This window comes from Pristiophorus japonicus, chromosome 22 (assembly GCF_044704955.1).
Source record: "Pristiophorus japonicus isolate sPriJap1 chromosome 22, sPriJap1.hap1, whole genome shotgun sequence".
In the NCBI taxonomy this organism is placed as follows: domain Eukaryota; kingdom Metazoa; phylum Chordata; class Chondrichthyes; family Pristiophoridae; genus Pristiophorus; species Pristiophorus japonicus.
Window position 1 is genome coordinate 19,394,028 of NC_091998.1, and position 18,636 is coordinate 19,412,663.

General features: G+C 44.0%; 1 protein-coding gene across 2 annotated transcripts in view; it reads right to left on the reverse strand.

The window, feature by feature from the left end:
- Positions 1-18,636, reverse strand: part of spef1 (sperm flagellar 1) — an 82,201-nt gene that overhangs the window by 10,959 nt on the left and 52,606 nt on the right. For both annotated transcript variants that reach the window (XM_070865733.1, XM_070865734.1), the window contains exon 5: positions 14,129-14,210. In XM_070865733.1, the coding sequence (XP_070721834.1) occupies positions 14,129-14,210 (82 nt within the window). The remainder of the gene's footprint in view (positions 1-14,128; positions 14,211-18,636) is intronic.

Sequence of the window (18,636 nt, forward strand, 5' to 3'; positions counted from 1 at the left end):
CTTCTTGTGCGCCTCTACACACAGGCTGTGGCACAGTAACTACATTAAATGTGTGATACTTTTGCAATTCAATGAATGCAGAACTCAAACTTGATGAATGCTGGATTACTAATTAAGACTCTCCAACAGCAAATCTTTTACTCTCTGATAGATAAAAATCATTTCTTGTTCATCCTGAAGTCTTTACACTGGGAATGGTGATAAAATTGGCAAAGAAACCCAAGCAAAAGATCACGTGAGTCCGAAACTAAAGCCTTTAAAAAAAAAGTTTGTGGTCACATATGCTCCATGAAAAATGCTAAGTATATGGATACTTGAAGTTCGTAACAGGATATTTATTTGGCAGAGTTTCCCATTAATCCTGGATTTTCAAATATTTTACGGTAATTAAATATAAGAGAAGACAGCAGTTTCTCAACTGAATATGGACTTAAAAGAGTTCATGCCCTTGAAACATTACTGCTTCCAGATAAAAGCATGCAAGTTAGGTGAGAGCAGTGACATGTTTGGGATTTCTATGCTATACTGATGAGAATGGAGAAAGGGGGGACCATTATATGCTTGACTTCCAAATAACTGTGATTTTTACAAAGTTAGCAACAAACTGAATTATAATTTAAAATGCTCGTATTTGTTGATTGCTAATATACCTATGAATACAAATTAAGGGAGATCTCTGATCTAGCTATCAAATACAAAAGCAAAATACTGTCGATGCTGGAATCTGAAATAAAATAAGAAAATGCTGGAAATCGCAACGGGTCAGGCAGCATCTGTGGAGAAAAAAACAGAGTTAACGTTTCAGGTTGAACTGGCGAATGTTTGAAATGAACGGATTCTTAAAGTGCACTGAAAGGAGGAGGGGAAGAAAGAACAAAAGGGAAGGTCTCTGATAGGGTGGAAGACAGGAGAGATTAGAGAGACAAAAGGGATGATGGGCGGGCTTGAAATGGTAATGACAGAAGTTAGAAAAAGGTTAGTCTAGATAAGGTGTGAATGGCAGAATAATTACCAGCTGCAGAGGAGAGAAAGAGAAATACATGACATAAGATCGGGGGGGGGGAAGGAGCCAAATATGGGCAGACGTTATGGTCTAAAACTGTGGTACTCGATGTTGAGTCCAGAAGGCTGTAAAGTGCCTAAACATGAGGTGCTATTCCTCGAGCTTGCGTTGAGCTTCATTGGAACAGTGTAAGAGGCCGAGGAGGGAGATGTCGGAGTGGGAGTGGAGCGGGGAATTAAAGTGACAAGAGACCGGAAGCTCTTAAGTGAGAAACAGGAGTAGGCCATTCAGCCCCTTGAGCCTGTTCCGAGATCTCAGCCTTGATCTACAAGTTAGTGAGATCTCAGATCTGCTGATGAAAACTCTCCAATGAATAAGATATGGAATGAGAAGAAAGGAGTGAACTATGCAATGGATGCTTGTGCTACTTTCTCCATTCTTATCAGGATAACATGGAAATGCCAAACATGTCACTGGCTCACAACTAACTGGCAGATACCTGCAGTCTTTCAAGGGCATGAACTGGTTAAATCCAATTCCAGTACAGAAACTACTAACTGTTCTTACACTTCATTACCTGAACATGGGACCAATTGAAAAAGGGCACAGGTATAATGGACTAGACAGCTTCCTTTGTGTGCTGTAATTTGTATGATTCTCTGTATGTTTCTACAAAAATCCAGTTTGCATCAAAATGTGTTACTGGATATGTTTAAACTATTATATATAATATCTCTGTAATATATATTTCTAAGATAAGTTGCGGTAGTTTGTGATAAATGATATCAAATAACTGTAGTAATTAATACATTTAACAAAACATTGTTCAAAATAAATTACACATTGGACCATTGTGCACAAATCAGTGAGTTGATTGCGTCATTGAATTTTCCTATATCATAGCACTTATGAAATGCCTAAATGAATGTATCCTATCACTAACTATTATTAGTTATTTTCCCCTGATTAATTCTTTTAAGCCCCTTCTCCCTGTAGTACATTAGCCAAGTGGTTATTAGTCATGTCTTGAGCCTAAAAATTTCAGCAATCTATTCGACCTTAGCATCTGAACAGAGCCAATCCTGTCTTAGTTTGGCATCCGTGCATGTGTAATTTCAGCAGGACTGTGGACAGGATCCTGGCCAATCTTCCCGTTTTGGATTATTATTATTTGTCATTTTATGTATATTTTATAGGCCATACATAGGATTACATATATATGATATACGGCACAGAAACAGGCCATTTGGTCCAACTAGTCCATGCCGGCGTTTATGCTCCACTCTCGCCTTCTCCAGTCTTTCCTCATCTAACTCTAGCAGCTTAACCCTCTATTCACTTCTCCCTCGTATGCTTGTCTAGCCTCCTCTTAAATGCATCTATACTATTCGCTTCAACCACTCACTTTGGTAGTGAGTTCCACATTCTCAACACCCTCTGGGTAAAGAAGTTGCTTCTGAATTCCCTATTTGATTTCTTGGTGACTATCTTATATTGACGGCCTCTAGTTTTGCCCTTCCCCACAAGTGGAAACATTCTCTCTGTGTCTACTCGATCAAAACCTTTCATAATTTTAAAGACCTCTATTAGGACCTTGTAACATTCTCATATTTTTGTTCTTTTCTCTATTATCCCTTCCCTTCCTTTTTTTTCTCTTGAAGTCACTGATATCAGGGCTTGGTTCCACGGACCATGCCACCCACATACCTCACTCAGATTGCTATTTTCCCGTATGATGGCGATGAAATTGCAGATCAGATAACAACACGGCGTAAGAAAATCAATCAATCATAATGGGGAGGACTGTAAATATACTGTTGGATTATGAATGAGAACCATGTAGCAGAAATACTGTTCAGGGCACTGTAAACATTGCAATATTGTTGCACTATCACAACACTTGCAGTTTGCCACTGCCTTGTAATATTACTGCTTTCTTGATTTCTGCTCATTTGATAATAGGTCTTATACCCGTCCATACAAATTAAATTGTGTCCGTACATTCAGAACAGCAACCTTAAACTGGCTAAGTTACTGTATAGCTTTTGTGCTGTGGGACTCTTACTGGAGTCTTGAAATCTTTCAGTAACAACCACACAGCTTTTTGGTACTATTGTGCAAAAGCAAGGAACGCACAGTGCAATCATAAGTTCCATCAGGGTGTCTCGAGAACGACAGCAAGTGCCACAAAAGCATAAAAAGAGGAAGCTATAGGACACATATAAAATGTGTGTCAAGTGTTATAGCTCTTTCCATCAATGAATTATATTTTACTGATTGCCACACACACACACACACACTAAACATTGCAATGGTGACATCACTAACAGTGGCTTGAATATGTACATGTGACCAGAAATTACAATTACTTTCATAGCCTAATTAGACTAGTCCATGTATTAACCAAAAATAATATACAATATACCTCTAAAATGTATATGTTAAATGTAATTTGTGATTTCACATTGCTTTTGTTCTTTAATCAAGAAAAGGCATTCTGATTATTAATGTCTATTGCAACCCCAGTTTTATAATAAATTCACAATTAGCAATATATGAAAATTTATTTCTTGCACATGCACAAGTGGATTTTAATTTAAGAAATTGAAAAAATAATACTCTTAATACCTATGGGAACCTTCATATTTCCAAACACATATTCTAAAACTGACATGATTGGATGTATTCAAAATTACCACCATTATTATATTTTGTATCAATGAGTTGTCTCATTTCATAAGTGTGTGAGAACAAATATTGTACAACTTAAAATCATGTTCATGGAAGCGACTGTCATAAAAAAGAATCACAAGTTAGGTTCTGTTAAAATGAATAATTTTAAATTCCTTAATCATGTTCTTATTCCTGCACAAAATGTGATAACCTGTAATTCATATCATCTAAGAATGATAGGAATTACGAGTATATAACCCAACAGAGGCAAAAACTCTGGAACCATTTAAGAAACAGATAATGGAATGGGAGAATTATAGGGTCGTTATGGATGGATGAATTAAAATGGATCAAATGGTTTTCCTCATCTGTAATTATCTTGTGACTTGAGATACATAGAAACATAGACATAGAAACATAGAAAATAGGTGCAGGAGTAGGCCATTCAGCCCTTCTAGCCTGCACCGCCATTCAATGAGTTCATGGCTGAACATGCAACTTCAGTGCCCTACTCCTGCTTTCTCGCCATACCCCTTGATCCCCCGAGTAGTAAGGACTTCATCTAACTCCCTTTTGAATATATTTAATGAATTGGCCTCAACTACCTTCTGTGGTAGAGAATTCCACAGGTTCACCACTCTCTGGGTGAAGAAGTTTTTCCTCATCTCGGTTCTAAATGGCTTACCCCTTATCCTTAGACTGTGACCCCTGGTTCTGGACTTCCCCAACATTGGGAACATTCTTCCTGCATCTAACCTGTCTAAACCCGTCAGAATTTTAAACGTTTCTATTAGGTCCCCTCTCATTATTCTGAACTCCAGTGAATACAAGCCCAGTTGATCCAGTCTTTCTTGATAGGTCAGTCCCACCATCCCGGGAATCAGTCTGGTGAATCTTCGCTGCACTACCTCAATAGCAAGAATGTCCTTCCTCAAGTTCGGAGACCAAAACTGTACACAATACTCCAGGTGTGGCCTCACCAAGGCCCTGTACAACTGTAGCAACACCTCCCTGCCTCTGTACTCAAATCCCCTCGCTATGAAGGCCAACATGCCATTTGCTTTCTTAACCGCATGTACCTGCATGCCAACCTTCAATGACTGATGTACCATGACACCCAAGTCTCGTTGCACCTCCCCTTTTCCTAATCTGTCACCATTCAGATAATAGTCTGTCTCTCTGTTTTTACCACCAAAGTGGATAACCTCACATTTATCCACATTATACTTCATCTGCCATGCATTTGCCCACTCACCTAACCTATCTAAGTCACTCTGCAGCCTCATAGCATCCTCCTCGCAGCTCACACTGCCACCCAATTTAGTGTCATCTGCAAATTTGGAGATACTACATTTAATCCCCTCGTCTAAATCATTAATATACAATGTAAACAGCTGGGGCCCCAGCACAGAACCTTGCGGTACCCCACTAGTCACTGCCTGCCATTCTGAAAAGTACCCCTTTACTCCTACTCTTTGCTTCCTGTCTGACAACCAGTTCTCAATCCACGTCAGCACACTACCCCCAATCCCATGTGCTTTAACTTTGCACATTAATCTCTTGTGTGGGACCTTGTCGAAAGCCTTCTGAAAGTCCAAATATACCACATCAACTGGTTCTCCCTTGTCCACTTTACTGGAAACATCCTCAAAAAATTCCAGAAGGTTTGTCAAGCATGATTTCCCTTTCACAAATCCATGCTGACTTGGACCTATCATGTCACCATTTTCCAAATGCATTGCTATGACATCCTTAATAATTGATTCCATCATTTTACCCACTACTGAGGTCAGGCTGACCGGTCTATAGTTCCCTGTTTTCTCTCTCCCTCCTTTTTTAAAAAGTGGGGTTACATTGGCTACCCTCCACTCGATAGGAACTGATCCAGAGTCAATGGAATGTTTGAAAATGACTGTCAATGCATCCGCTATTTCCAAGGCCACCTCCTTAAGTACTCTGGGATGCAGTCCATCAGGCCCTGGGGATTTATCAGCCTTCAATCCCATCAATTTACCCAACACAATTTCCCGACTAATAAAGATTTCCCTCAGTTCCTCCTCCTTACTAGACCCTCTGACCCCTTTTATATCCGGAAGGTTGTTGGTGTCCTCCTTAGTGAATACCGAACCAAAGTACTTGTTCAATTGGTCTGCCATTTCTTTGTTCCCCGTTATGACTTCCCCTGATTCTGACTGCAGGGGACCTACGTTTGTCTTTACTAACCTTTTTCTCTTTACATACCTATAGAAACTTTTGCAATCCGCCTTAATGTTCCCTGCAAGCTTCTTCTCGTACTCCATTTTCCCTGCCCTAATCAAACCCTTTGTCCTCCTCTGCTGAGTTCTAAATTTCTCCCAGTCCCTGGGTTCGCTGCTATTTCTGGCCAATTTGTATGCCACTTCCTTGGCTTTAATACTATCCCTGATTTCCCTTGATAGCCACGGTTGAGCCACCTTCCCTTTTTTATTTTTACGCCAGACAGGAATGTACAATTGTTGTAGTTCATCCATGCGGTCTCTAAATGTCTGCCATTGCCCATCCACAGTCAACCCCTTAAGTATCATTCAACCAATCTATCCTAGCCAATTCACGCCTCATACCTTTAAAGTTACCCTTCTTTAAGTTCTGGACCATGGTCTCTGAATTAACTGTTTCATTCTCCATCCTAATGCAGAATTCTACCATATTATGGTCACTCTTCCCCAAGGGGCCTCGCACAATGGGATTTCTAATTAATCCTCTCTCATTACACAACACCCAGTCTAAGATGGCCTCCCCCCTAGTTGGTTCCTCGACATATTGGTCTAAAAAACCATCCCTTATGCACTCCAGGAAATCCTCCTCCACCGTATTGCTTCCAGTTTGGCTCGCCCAATCTATGTGCATAATAAAGTCACCCATTATAACTGCTGCACCTTTATTGCATGCACCCCTAATTTCCTGTTTGATACCCTCCCCAACATCACTACTGTTTGGAGGTCTGTACACAACTCCCACTAACGTTTTTTGCCCTTTGGTGTTCTGCAGCTCTACCCATATAGATTCCACATCATCCAAGCTAATGTCTTTCCTAACTGTTGCATTAATCTCCTCTTTAACCAGCAATGCTACCTCACCTCCTTTTCCTTTTATTCTATCCTTCCTGAATGTTGAATACCCCTGGATGTTGAGTTCCCAGCCCTGATCATCCTGGAGCCACATCTCCGTAATCCCAATCACATCATATTTGTTAACATCTATTTGCAGTTAATTCATCCACCTTATTGCGGATGCTCCTTGCATTAAGACACAAAGCCTTCAGGCTTGTTTTTTTAACACCCTTTGTCCTTTTAGAATTTTGCTGTATGGTGGCCCTTTTTGTTCTTTGCCTTGGGTTTCTCTGCCCTCCACTTTTCCTCATCTCCTTTCTGTCTTTTGCTTTTTCCTCCTTTTTGTCTCCCTCTGTCTCCCTGCATTGGTTCCCATCCCCCTGCCATATTAGTTTAACTCCTCCCCAACAGCACTAGCAAACACTCCCCCTAGGACATTGGTTCTGGTCCTGCCCAGGTGCAGACCGTCCGGTTTGTACTGGTCCCACCTCCCCCAGAACCGGTTCCAATGCATGTGCATTCAGTATTACACACATGATGCATGTGCATTCAGTATTACACACAGTGAACTGCATTATGGGCATTTCTGTGTTCCGTATGATCTCTTGAAACTTACGACTTCACACGATTAATTCTCTGCTTGAAGGACAAGATGGCACATATACCAGAACATATATGAAAGAAGACTGCCTTTGAAGAGACTACATTGGACATTATAGGTTATGAGAGTATAAAGGTAATTGGGGAAGGTGAAGTTCCTAACATCAAGGCTATTAACCTTATTAGGTTTTCTCTTCCAGTCATTCATGTAAAGTCCTGTCCCCTCAGTACAGATTCACACGAGGCATGTAGTGAAGTCAAGGTCACTCTGGACCTGCACCTTTATTTCACAGCTCTGGAATGCTGCACTTGCCTGAGACCTGCCCTTATATACCTGTCTCTTGCAAGTGCACCCCTGGTGGTAAGGTATGCTGGTGGTTACAGGTCATATCTTATTACAGTCATGTATAGCATGTTAGGATACAGTTATGTATAATAATGTAAGATACATGACATAACCCTCCCCCAAGGTCTTATTGTCTTTATAGGTTCAGTCTCTCAGGTGGTCTACGCTCTCGCGTGGATCGTCTGAGTTGTGGTTCAGTTGTTTGCCTTGGTGTCTGTTTTTCTTTGGGTGTGGTTGCTGGTATCTCGCCTGGGCTGTCTGTTTCGATTGGTGTGATTGTTGTTGACTCGCCTGGGCTGTCTGTTGGGATTGCCCTTTCCTCAGGTTGTTCCCTCTGTCTGTCCACCAGGTGTGGTGCGAGTTCCACATTGTAGTCTGCCTCTGGTTCCGCAGTGTTGTTGGTAAATCTGCTTTTGACTTGGTCTACATGCCTCCGGCAGGATTTGCCATTGTCCATTTGTATTACCAGTAGCCTGTTTCCTTCCTTGCCCGTTACTGTCCCTGCAAGCCATTTGGGACCCCTGCCATAGTTTAGTACAAACACTTTGTCCCCTATCTCATTTCATCTTCCCCTCGAATTTCTGTCATGGTACTCAGGCAGCTTACGGCGCTTTGCCTCAACGATTTCGTGCATGTCTGGGAGGATTAATGAGAGCCTTGTTTTTAAAGTCCTTTTCATCAACAGTTGCGCGGGGGGGGATCCCAGTCAGTGAGTGCGGACGAGATCTATATGCCAGCAGCAGTCGCGACAGGCGACCCTGCAGCGTGGGACCTTGGATTTTAAGCATGCCTTGTTTAATGATTTGCACTGCTCTCTCCGCCTGGCTGTTGGAGGCCGGCTTGAACAGTGCCGTCTTGATGTGATTTATGCCATGGTCAATTATAAAGTCTTGGAATTCTGCGCTGGTGAAGCACGGACCATTGTCACTGACCAATATGTCAGGGATTCCGTGTGTTGCAAACATGGTTGTGAGGCTCTCCATAGTGGTGGAGGTTGTGCTCGAGTTTAAAATGGTGCATTTGATCCACTTTGAAAATGCATCTACAACTACGAGGAACATTTTGCCCATGAATGGACCCGCATAGTCTACGTGCACCCGCGACCACGGTTTGGTAGGCCAGGGCCAGGGGCTCAGTGGAGCCTCCCTGGGGGCATTGCTGAGTTGGGCACAAATGGTGCACCTTCGGACGCAGAGCTCCAGGTCCGCGTCAATACCAGGCCACCAGACGTGGGATCTGGCTATGGCCTTCATGAAAATGATCAACGGGTGCTCGCGGTGGAGCTCCCGGACAAATGCCTCTCTGCCTCGCAGAGGCTGACTACTCGGCTGCCCCACATCAGGCAGTCTGCTTGTAGTGATAGCTCATGCATGTGCCTGTGAAAGGGTTTTAATTCCTCGGGGCAGGCATCGTGAGCCTCTGCCCAGTCACCGGTTAGGACACATCTTTTTACTAAGGATAACGTGGGGTCGCTGGCCGTCCAGGCTCTGATTTGGCGAGCCGTCATGGGCGAACCTGTGGACTCAAAGGCATTGATTGCCATGACGATCTCACAGTTCTGTTCGTCAGACCCTTCCGTGGTCGCCAGGGGTAGCCTGCTGAGCGCATCGGCACAGTTGTCTGTGCCTGGTCTGTGCCTTATGGTATAGTCGTAGGATTCCAGCATGAGTGCTCACCGTTGAATTCGTGCCGAGGCGTTGGCGTTTATTGCCTTGCTCTTGGATAGGAGGGACGTGAGGGGCTTGTGGTCGGTTGGCCCCGAGAAGGTATTGGTGCATCTTTTTGACACCGTACATGCACGCGAGCGCCTTCTTCTCTACCATTCTGTACCCGCGCTCCGCCCGCGAAAGTGACCTGGAGGCATAAGCTATGGGTTGTAATTTGCCCGCACTATTGACATGTTGCAAAACGCACCCAACCCCATACGCTGACGCATCGCATGTGCGAACTAACTTTTTACCTGGGTCAAAGAAAGTCAAAACACTGTTGGAACACAGAAGGTTGCGTGCCTTACTGAAGGCGGCCCCCAAAACCAATCGCACCCCTTTCTGAGTAGCACGTGGAGAGGCTCCAGCAGCGTGCTTAAGTTCTGCATAAAGTTCCCAAAGTAATTGAGCAGCCCAAGAAAGGCATGCAGTTCTGAGACATTCCGGGGCCTGGGTGCCAGGCGAAATGCTTCTGTTTTGGGCTCTGTTGGGCGGATTCCATCAGCGGCAATCCTTCTGCCCAAAATTTCAACCTCGGGTGCGAGAAACAGGCACTTGGATTTCTTGACTCGTAGGCCTACCCGATCCAACCGCTTTAGTACTTCCTCCAAATTACGGAGATGAGAGTCGGTGTCCCTGCCCGTGATAAGTATGTCGTCTTGAAATACAACCGTCCCCGGGATGGACTTGAGCAGACTCTACATGTTGCGCTGGAATATGGCAGCTGCCGACCTGATGCCGAATGGGCATCGATTGTTCATGAAAAGGCCTCGATGTGTGTTGATGGTGGTGAGTAGCTTAGATTCCTCGGTCAATTCTTGCGTCATATACGCAGATGTGAGGTCTAATTTTGAGAAAACTTTACCTCCAGCCAACGTGGCAAATGAGTCCTCCGCTCTGGTCAGCGGGTACTGGTCCTGTAGGGAGACTCTGTTTATGGTAGATTTGTAGTCCCCACAGATTCGTACGGATCCATCAGGCTTCATGTCTGGGACGATGGGACTTGCCCAGTCGCTAAATTCCACAGGTGATATAATGCCTTCACGCAGAAGCCTGTCCAGTTCGAGTTCAATCTTTTCCCTCATCACATAGGGTACAGCTCTGGCCTTGTGATGGACCAGTCTAGCATCCTGTGTGATGTAGATTTTGACTTTGGCCCCTTTGAAAGTGCCCACACCTGGCTGAAAGAGATGTTCAAATCGCTTTATAACTGTTGAGCAGGAGGTCCGTTCCTCTAATGACATGGCATGGACATCATCCCATTTCCAGTTTAGTTTTGCCAGCCAGCTTCTCCCCAGCAGTGCTGGGGGATCTCCGGGGACAATCCACAGGGGAAGTCGGTTCACTGTCCCTTTGTGTGTGACAGAGAGCATGGCGCTGCCGAGGACTGGTCCGATTTCTTTGATATAGGTCCTTAGTGTGGTGTCGACCCTTGTGAGTTTTGGTCTGTCTCTTTTATGCGGCCACAGTTGTTCAAATTGTTGAGCGCCCATGAGAGATTGACTCGCTTCCGTATCCAGCTCCATGTTGACAGATATCCCGTTGAGTAGGACCCTCATCATTATAGGAGGCGTCCTGCTGTAGGAGCAGCGGCCATTGATCGTGTTGACCCGCTGTACACCGGTGTCCCGGGTACTGCCCCACCATCTTCTGGTCCGCTTTCCGACCCATCCGATTCGTATACCAGCCGAGCTGCCGTTTCTTTGCACATGCGGGCCAAATGCCCTGTATATTCACAATTTCTGCAAACAGCCTGCTGAAATCGACATCCCCTTGCCGAGTGCCCACCCCCACACCTCCAGCACAGACCTGTTCCATTGTTCAAAGAGTTTCCAAAGAATGAGCTGCGTCTGGCTGACCTCTCTTGAGTTTCTCTCAGTTTGTAGTTGATTGCTCGCATTGTGGGTTGATGAGGTGTGAACGGCCGTTCCTGTGGCCCTTGATGGCTTCTGCCTGCTGTCGAGAACCTGTTCTCCAGGTTTTGTCTGTGTGTGGGGGTAGCAGCTTGTTTTGTGCTGTGAACTTCTTGTTCCAATATTTCGTTAGTTATCATACCTGCATTGTAAATCAACCTCGTTTCTTCTTCCCCTACCAAGAATGTCTGTGCAACCAGTGCTGCTGCCTCTGTCAGGTTCTTGGTCTCTATGAGCTTTCGGAATACGCCTGCGTGGCCTATTCCTTCAATGAAAAAGTCTCTCAGCATTTCTCTCCTCAGTTCATCGGAGAATTCACATAAACTTGCCAACCTCCGAAGTTCCGCCACGAAGTCGGGTATGCTCTGGCCCACACAACATCTGTAGTTGTAGAACCTATGTCTGGCCATGTGTAGACTGCTCGCTGGCTTTAGGTGGTCTCTTACCATTGTGCTCAATTCTTCAAACGACTTGCTTCTGGTTTCTCGGGTGCCAACAGATCCTTCATTAAAGCATATGTTTTCGAGTCACAGCTGGTCAAGAGATGGGCTCTTCTCTTGTCTGCCTTATCGTCGCCTAACCAGTCTTTGGTTACAAAGCTTTGCTGGAGCCTTTCTATAAAGTCCTCCCAATTGTCTCCCGCATTGTACTTTTCATCTGATCCTTTGTTCGCCATTCTGTGGATTCTGTAATCCCGTAACCCGTCGCCACTGTAAAGTCCTGTCCCCTCAGTACAGATTCACACGAGACATGTAGTGAAGTCAAGGTCACTCTGGACCTGCACCTTTATTTCACAGCTGTGGAATGCTGCACTTGCCTGAGACCTGCCCTTATATACCTGTCTTTTGCAAGTGCACCCTGGTGGTAAGGTATGCTAGTGGTTACAGGTCATATCTTATTACAGTCATGTATAGCATGTTAGGATACAGTTACATATAATAATGTAAGATACATGACAATTCACAATGCAAGCACTCTTTGAAGGAATCTCTTGGAGCTAGCATTATAACCTTGTCTGTTTTTGCAGGCCTGGAGTAACAGACTACCAGTGCAGCAAGTGGGCCTGAGCAAACAAACTTTGTAGTACGCTGCATCATTCATTGTATCTGTTGCAAATACTAGCACAGATATACCCACACCAGTGAGTTCCACAGTGAAGAGAGAGGAAGATCATGTGTTGGTGGTCGCAATAGTATAGGAACCAGCTGGCCAGAAGGCCAGCTCATTTCCTTCCTCAGCTGCAGTGACTAAGAATTAACACCTCACAGGATCTTATTATAAAAGCATAAAAGGCAACTGCTGTCTGAGCAGGATTGCTTCTGGGAGTCAACTGATTCTATCCAAAATAGAAAGAAAGAACTTGCCTTTATATATTGCCTTATATGTCTTTGGGACACTGCAAAATGCTTTTACTGTCAGCTGCCGCTCAGTAGGTAGCACTCTCGCCTCTGAGACAGAAGATTGAGGATTCAAGTCCCACTCAAAGGACTTGAGCACGAAAAAATCTAGGCTGACACTCCCAATGCCGTACTGAGGGAGTGCTGCACTGTTGGAGGTGCCGTCTTTCGGATGAGATGTTAAACCAACGTCTGCTCTCTCAAGTGGACGTAAAAGATCCCATGGCAATATTTTGAAGAAGAGCAGGGAAGTTATCACCAGTGTCCTGACCAATATTCATCCCTCAAAAAAATAGATTATCTGATCATTATCACATTGCTGTTTGTGGGAGCTTGCTTGTGCGCAAATTGGCTGCCGCATTTCCTACATTACAACAGTGGCTGCACTCCAAAAGTACTTCATTGGCTGTAAAGCGCATTGAGATGTCTGGTGGTCGTGAAAGGCGCTATATAAATGCACGTTTTTCTTCTTTCTTTTACAGCCAATGAATTACATTTGAAGTGAAATTACTGTTGTAATGTAGACAATGCAGCAGTCAATCTGCACACAGCAAGCTCCCCAAAACAATGAGAAAAATAACCAGTTAATCTGTTTTTGTGATGTTGGTTGAGAGATGAATATTGGCCAGGACACCGAGAGGACTCCCTGCTCTTCTTCAAAGTGGGGCCAGAAAAACAGCCTTTCCTCTGAAGATGTATAGGTTCAGCATAACAAAGAAGACTGAATAGTTTTAGCATAGCCTGCAAAAATTATACAAGGAACCATAAGTTGTAGAAAGCACTCATTTTGAAATTAGATTAAATCGGTTTATTCTGAACCTCGCAACACTTACAGAACGTTGACAACCTAGATAACCTATTATTTTATTTTTAGTGAGTGTTTGTACTGATCAGTGAAAGTTTCAACGCTTGGAAATGGATATTTTCTCACATTTTCAACATTAAGTACTCCCAGGTCAGGTCCAGCGTAAGTTAAATGCAGGGTAAAACTTTGTGCATTTCCCCAACAATGCTGTCTCACCAGAGGACCCCAATGAACCATTGTGACATTTCTATAGCCAATGCTAATTATTCTCAGGACTGACAATTTAGTAATGATAAATTGCAAATCAGATCAATTTATTCTGTGAAGTCTCTTTTACTTGGAACTGGGCTGAAACTGTCAGAACATATTTAATTTAAGACCCTTACAGCCACCACACATAGCTAGTCTGGACTGGAATCAAACATAAAATGCAGAGATGAAAAGACAATTGTTCTAATTTTCTAACCAATTATGCTGAGTCTTAGAGGGCAAACACAAAGATAAAATTGAAATGTCGACGGGCTAGCTATTCTATTGACTATGTATAGGTAGTGGGCAACTTTGATCAATAAGACGAGAACAATATTCTAAATTACCTTTGCCTCTGAGTGTTTAACCACATTTCTGGTTGGGGTTGGTGTTCCTTTGCAAATGAATTCGTGCTCAGAGGTGCATAATCTAGAAAACAAAATAGAATGACTTTATGAAGAATGTGAATTTCTTTTTGTCTTAACTGTGACAAAAGGCTGTTATACAGTAGACACCTCAAGTCGCTGGAGAAATACCACCAACAATGTCTCCACAAGATCCTACAAATCCCCTGGGAGGACAGACGCACCAACATTCGCGTCAACAACCCCAGCATCGAAAGACTGACCACACTTGATCAACTCCACTGGGTAGGCCACATTGTTCGCATGCCAGATATGAGACTCCCAAAGCAAGCGCTCTACTCGGAACTCCTTCACGGCAAACAAGCCAAAGGTGGGCAGCGGAAACGTTACAAGGACACCCTCAAAGCCTCCCTGATAAAGTGCAACATCCCCACTGACACCTGGGAGACCCTGGCCAAAGACCGCCCTAAGTGGAGGAAGCGCATCCGGGAGGGCGCTGAGCACCTCGAGTCTCATCGCCGACAGCAGGCAGAAATCAAACGCAGGCAGCGGAAAGAGCGTGCGGCAAACCAGTGCCACCCACCCCTTCCCTCAACAACTATCTGCCCCACTGGACTGTACAGCCACCTAAGAACCCATGTTAAGAGCAGAAGTAAGTCTTCCTCGATTCCGAGGGACTGCCTATAATGATGAATTGTGGCAATTCAAGGCATGACGTGTACACTGGAGGATAGCACAGCACTAGTTTCCTACCTACTAAGTACTTTTGGTCACCTGCAATGTAGTTTTAGTATTGCATTGACAGTATAAAAATTAAGTAGATAAGTGAAGAATTATGTAAAAAAAAAAATTATTATTGAACCATCTCAGCAGTTTAAAAAGTTCAAGTAAATTAGTCAGACTCCACTACTGGTTTTTAGGTTAAGCAGTATGAATCAATACTTCTGTCAGATTTATACACTGTTGATTAATATTAACGGAAATCCTGTCCCTTTGCACTTCATTTGTCAGCACAATGGTAGAGGAATAAGCATCAAATACTCATTCCCTCTCAGCCACTTGAAAATTTTGAACAATATAATTCCAACATTTGTCAACTGTTCCTCACGTTGATTTGTGACATTAACCCGTGACACTGCAGACCAGTCACCCTTTCATTTGATTGTGTGGCATACATTTTTACAGCCAAGCATGACTATTGCTTTTATTCAGTTGAAAAGCAGAGAAACATTTTATAGATTCCTTCACAATTCACTATGCTGACTCTGCTCACTTGACATCAGGTATGTTTCCACAGCAATGTGGATCAGTAATTCTTCCCCCACCTGTAATATTATCTAATTGGATAATTACTTGATTGATAAGTGTCCATGAAACTCATCATATATACTGGTGGCCAGGCGTGAGCATCAGCCAGCAGAGTTAGATCACTTTCTAAAGATATTTTCGGTCTGAAATTGTCCCTTTCCTCAAGGTCTGTTACCACCGCAAATCGGTGGCCTCCGACTTTGGTGGAATGGCCGCTGCTAGCCCAATTGCCCTCCTGAGTTTTCCCGCCGGTGCCCCGAACCCCCTCCTCCTTATCGCTCCGCTGCCGCCGATCGGCATGTCATCACTGCGCACACTGCCAATCTAACATCCCCACCCCTGCCCCCCAACGGCGACATTCTCCCCAGAAAATCTTCGGCCCACCCGGCGGTACCAAAACAACCTTTTCCCCGGTGGTCCAGTGAGGCTGTGGCCTTTTCCAGCGGTAGTGCGACTTCCATGAAAGGGGAGGGCTCACTGCCGCTGCCGCCGTGTTTTTCTTTGTTGGCCGACTGCCATGTCGGCACGACAGTTATGCCTCCAGGTTCAGCCGGGCCGCCAACAGGCAGCCTGGCACCCCCTCTTGGGTGCTAGGCTGTTGGCCCGGCCTAACCCCTCCTTGGTGGCCCAGTGGGCCAAAGTTTAAGTGAAGAGGAGAGCCGCGGTGATGCAGCACTGTGATGACGTCATCGCGGCGGTGATTCCACATCCACCTCCAACTTCCGCCCCACAGTTGCTTCACCACCACGTTTTTGCCCCTCAGGTGTAGTCACCGTCCCCATTATGACTGACTTCCCGGATCAAAACAAAAAAATACAAAGAGCACAATTTTGCGAAAGAGTCGACCTAAACTAACAAGGGAACTGCCGTGGCTAACAAGGGAAATTAGGGATAGTGTTAAATCCAAGGAAGAGACATATAAATTGGCCAGAAAAAGCAGCAAACTTGAGGGCTGGAAGAAATTTAGAATTCAGCAGAGGAGGACAAAGGGTTTAATTAGGAGGGGGAATAGAGTACAAGAGGAAGCTTGCACCGAACATAAAAACTGACTGCAAAAGCTTCTATAGATATGTGAAGAGAAAAAGATTAGTGAAGACAAACATAGGTCCCTTGCAGTCAGATTCAGTGAATTTATAATGGACAAAGAATTGGCAGACCAATTGAACAAATACTTTGGTTCTGTCTTCACTAAGGAAGTCACAAATAACCTTCCGGAAATAGTAGGGGACCGAGGGTCTAGCGAGAAGGAGGAACTGAAGGAAATCGTTATTAGTCAGGAAATTGTGTTAGGGAAATTGATGGGACTGAAGGTCGATAAATCCCCAGGACTTGATATTCTGCATCCCAGAGTAATTAAGGAAGTGGCCCTAGAAATAGTGGATGCATTAGTGGTCATTTTCCAACATTCTATAGACTCTGGATCAGTTCCTATGGATTGAAGGCTAGCTAATGTAACCCCACTTTTTAAAAAAGGAGGGAGAGAGAAAACAGGGAATTATAGACCGGTTAGCCTGACATCGGTAGTGGGAAAAATATTGGAATCAATTATTAAAGATGTAGTTGCAGTGTATTTGGAAAGCAGAGACAGGATCGGTCCAAGTCAGCATGGATTTATGAAAGGGAAATCATGCTTGACAAATCTTCTAGAATTTTGTGAGGATGTAACTAGTAGAGTGGACAAGGGAGAACTAGTGGATGTGGTGTATTTGGACTTTCAAAGTGTATTTGGCAAGGTTCCACACAAGAGATTAGAGTGCAAAATTAAAACACATGGTATTGGGGGTAATGTATTGACGTGGATAGAGAACTGGTTGGCAGACAGGAAGCAAAGAGTAGAAATAAACAGGTCCTTTTCAGAATGGCAGGCAGTGACTAGTGGGGTACTGCAAGGTTCAGTGCTGGGACCCCAGCTATTTACAATATACATTAATGATTTAGACAAAGGAATTGAATGTAATATCTCCAAGTTTGCAGATGATACTAAGCTGGGTGGCAGTGTGAGCTGTGAGGAGGATGCTAAGAGGCTGCAGAGTGACTTGGACAGGTTAGGTGAGTGGGCAAATGCATGGAAGATGCAATATAATGTAGATAAATGTGAGTTTATCCACTTTGGTGGCAAAAACAGGAAGGCAGAATATTATCTGAATGGTGACAGATTAGTAAAAGGGGAAGTGCAACGAGACCTGGGTGTCATTGTACATCAGTCATTGAAAGTTGGCATGCAGGTACAGCAGGCGGTGAAGAAGGCAAATGGCATATTGGCCTTCATAGCAAGAGGATTTGCATATAGGAGTAGGGAGGTCTTACTGCAGTTGTACAGGGTCTTGGTGAGGCCACACCTTGAATACTGTGTTCCGTTTTGGTATCCGAATCTGAAGAAAGACATTCTTGCTATTGAGTGAGTGCTGCGAAGGATCACCAGGTTGATTCCCGGGATGGCAGGACTGACATATAAAGACAGACTGGATCGACTAGGCTTATATTCACTGGAATTTAGAAGAATGAGAGATCTTATAGAAACATATAAAATTCTGACGGGATTGGACAGGTTAGATAGAGAATGTTCCCGATGTTGGGGAAGTCCAGAACCAGGGGTCACAGTCTAAGGGTAAGGGGTAAGCCATTAGAGATGAGGAGAAACTTCTTCACGCAGAGAATTGTGGACCTGTGGAATTCTCTACAACAAAAAGTTGTTGAGGCCAGTTCATTAGATATATTCAAAAGGGAGTTAGATATGACCCTTACGGCTAAAGGGGTATGAAGAGAAAGCAGGAATGGGGTACTAAAGTTGCAAAAATGATCAGCCTTGATCATATTGAATGATGGTGCAGGCTTGAAGCGGCGAATGGCCTACTCCTGCACCTATTTTCTACGTTTTTATGAACCATAGCTGTGGTAAAAACCACTAAAACAGGGTGCGGGTGCGTGTGCCCCGTTTCGCGCGGGGGGCAATTTGTACCCCTTTGGCTCATGAACAAAACAGATCGCTATATTTTGCAAGATACATTTCGTTCAGGTTTATAAATTGTACTTACGAACCACAGGACCAAAGCCAGTCTTAAAGTCATCCTACCTAACAATGTACTACAGGAAGCTGAAACATCAGAAGTGGTAAAAATACAATGTTGCAGATTACATGAGTGAAAGCATTGTGAATAAAGTATTGACATTTCCTTCAGGAT